Raw genomic sequence first — 2,387 nt, 5'->3', positions numbered from 1 at the left:
TTGCTTTAAGTATAAGAAATAGTAGTAGTAGGAAAAAAAGGCAATCAATCGGAAAAAATGAATGAAAGTAGTAGTAATTATTTTGAAGTTTGAACCTTATCTTATATATATATATTTAAACATATAGATATAGATCTATCTATGAATCGATCTAGACTATCTCTATCCGGATAGAGATGTCCCTATGAGCGACTACGCCGATCTTTTCTTATATGTTTTGGCCATATCCGTTTCCGCTCCGAGAGGAAGGTTTGGATCTTTCAATCTTATGTCGTGAGGGATGTGACCTATGTTAGGTCCATAAGATACCACAGCTTTTGGTGTTCTATGATTCACCTCCGAATAATGAGTAGGTAGTTCGATCCTTTTGATTCTTATCTTTTCCTAGTAAACGGGGATCTGGAGCAATAGGTCGAATTACTATATAAAGAAGACTTGTAACAAAAGGGACTTCTTGTTCGAGTAGGAAGATTTCCGGTTTTGATCTTTTCTTCTCTTCGATAAGAAGAAGTATTTGAAATGAAACAATTCCTCTTCATTCTGTTGTGTTCAGCGAAGGAACTGCCTAAGCATACTTTTGCGGATCCAAACTTCTTGTTCTTTCTAAGTCTTCCTCTTGCATAGAAGAATGCAACTCTTGCAAAAACCGGATTTGAGTAGGAGGCGCACCCCTCCGAGTTTTGAGTAGGCGGAACCATTCCGTTTTGGTTCTTCTCCACATTCTGACCGGCACGGAATTTTGCCTATGATTTTCCCAACTGATATGTCGATATAGAAAGATCTCCTTATTTCTTCACGCGCGGTTCTCGCCTCATTTTCTTGAAAAGATATTAGATCACCGTGGGGAACTTTAAAATGAGTAATGCTTACCAGTCCATTATTCACACAAACCCTTCGATGACTTATCGGCTGCCTTGCTTGCAGGAAGAGTGGCCAGCACCAATAATCGAGCTATCATCATTAGTTTAGTGACATTGGTCAAAGACCCAGAGGTCATAGTAGTCATGTGCTCCGGAAAAGTCATTCCTTTGCGAAGACGCAAAGTAGATCATCAATACAAGGCTTTAGGAAAGAAAAAAAAAAAAATGTTTTTTGCGTGTTAGGAGGACCATAGAGAAAGAGCTGCTTTGTTTTGATGGGTCGAAGACAAATCAGATTAGTTGCAAGCCAGTCCAAGAGGAAATACTTCTCTTTGAGCACTTCGATATCATACTCGTCAGGATGATCATGATCAGATAAGTAATCCCGTAAAGATTTCATCCAATCTCTATTCTTCGCTTTTTTTACCCAGAGATCATCAAAGGTGCTACGCATGGACATATAAGACGTAAGGTTTTCTTGCGTGACAATAGGGTCATCAAAGACGTCAATCCAATCTTTTTTCTCCTCTAAGACATGAGCCACATGCTCCTTAGCTAAAGTGGGATTCGTCCTCTTGCGCTGGCGTCTCGAATGAATCCACTATTTTCAAGATCTTTCCCTCTGGTCGCCCCATACATAGACATCAGGATCCTTTTTCGTTACATATGTACAAATGGATGACCAGGAACGGTGAAAAGAGACGTCGAGCTCTTTCCCCTCGAACTCCGGGAAAAGAGACCGCAATTGACTAGTGGCCGTGTTTTTGCTAGCTGTCGAATGAAAAAAAAATACCAAAATGAATGTGAAAGCCACCAGACTCGCCCTTACCCTCCCCAACCAAGATTGTTTGACAAGTGAACGTCTTTCGTAAACGAGAAACTATTTCATCTTTATCCAAAAACTGACTTTCCACATGAGAGAAGGTTAATAAAACATATCTTCGAAGAGTAGAATTAGATAGAACTGCATTCATTTTTCTTTTTTTTCATTTTTGCTTCTTTATTCTTTTTTCTTTTTTGATTTTCTCCTTTATGCATATCGAGGAAGTGCAAAGAAGGGAAAAATGCAATAAAAGAAGGGGAAGCCCACCCGATAGGCAGAGGGATACAGGGGGAATACATAAGTTAGGAATCGCGATGAACCGCGAGACTGTAAGGCCGTTCATACTTTTAACTCTGAGTCACGCCGAAGGGAGGGGGGTAGAGCAAAGCAAAATCATCGTTTTATTAACTGCCGAAATGTTCTATAACTTTTTGATTCCTATTTTTACTTTTTTATATGGCTTAACAGCACCTATGTTGCCCGTTTGAAAAGAAAGAAGAGAAATTGGCCATGTTATGTTTCCCGAGAGAGACTGCCTTCTCTCAGGCCAGCAGTCTTCTACTTATAGTCGACTGCTCTATGACGGTCTTACCTCTTTTCCTGGGCTCTGCTCGCTCGTCTACGCTCCGACCAATTAAGTCAAAATGGAATGAACGATGTTTCCTTGCTTTAAGTATAAGAAAATAGTAGTAGTAGGAAAAAAA

At 39.9% G+C, this 2,387-nt stretch overlaps 1 protein-coding gene across 1 annotated transcript; it reads right to left on the bottom strand.

The window, feature by feature from the left end:
* Window positions 1–208: 208 nt before the first annotated feature.
* On the bottom strand, window positions 209–1,834 carry LOC109828495 (ribosomal protein S4, mitochondrial-like). The gene is given in 9 exon segments (XM_020395478.1): window positions 209–243; window positions 246–381; window positions 384–470; window positions 472–527; window positions 530–598; window positions 601–733; window positions 736–951; window positions 1,498–1,631; window positions 1,690–1,834. Coding segments are annotated over 9 exon segments (1,011 nt in total).
* Window positions 1,835–2,387: the final 553 nt, after the last annotated feature.

This window comes from Asparagus officinalis, unplaced genomic scaffold (genome assembly GCF_001876935.1).
Source record: "Asparagus officinalis unplaced genomic scaffold, Aspof.V1 AsparagusV1_Un1813, whole genome shotgun sequence".
Lineage (NCBI taxonomy): Eukaryota > Viridiplantae > Streptophyta > Magnoliopsida > Asparagales > Asparagaceae > Asparagus > Asparagus officinalis.
This window is presented reverse-complemented; position numbering and strand designations above follow the sequence as displayed.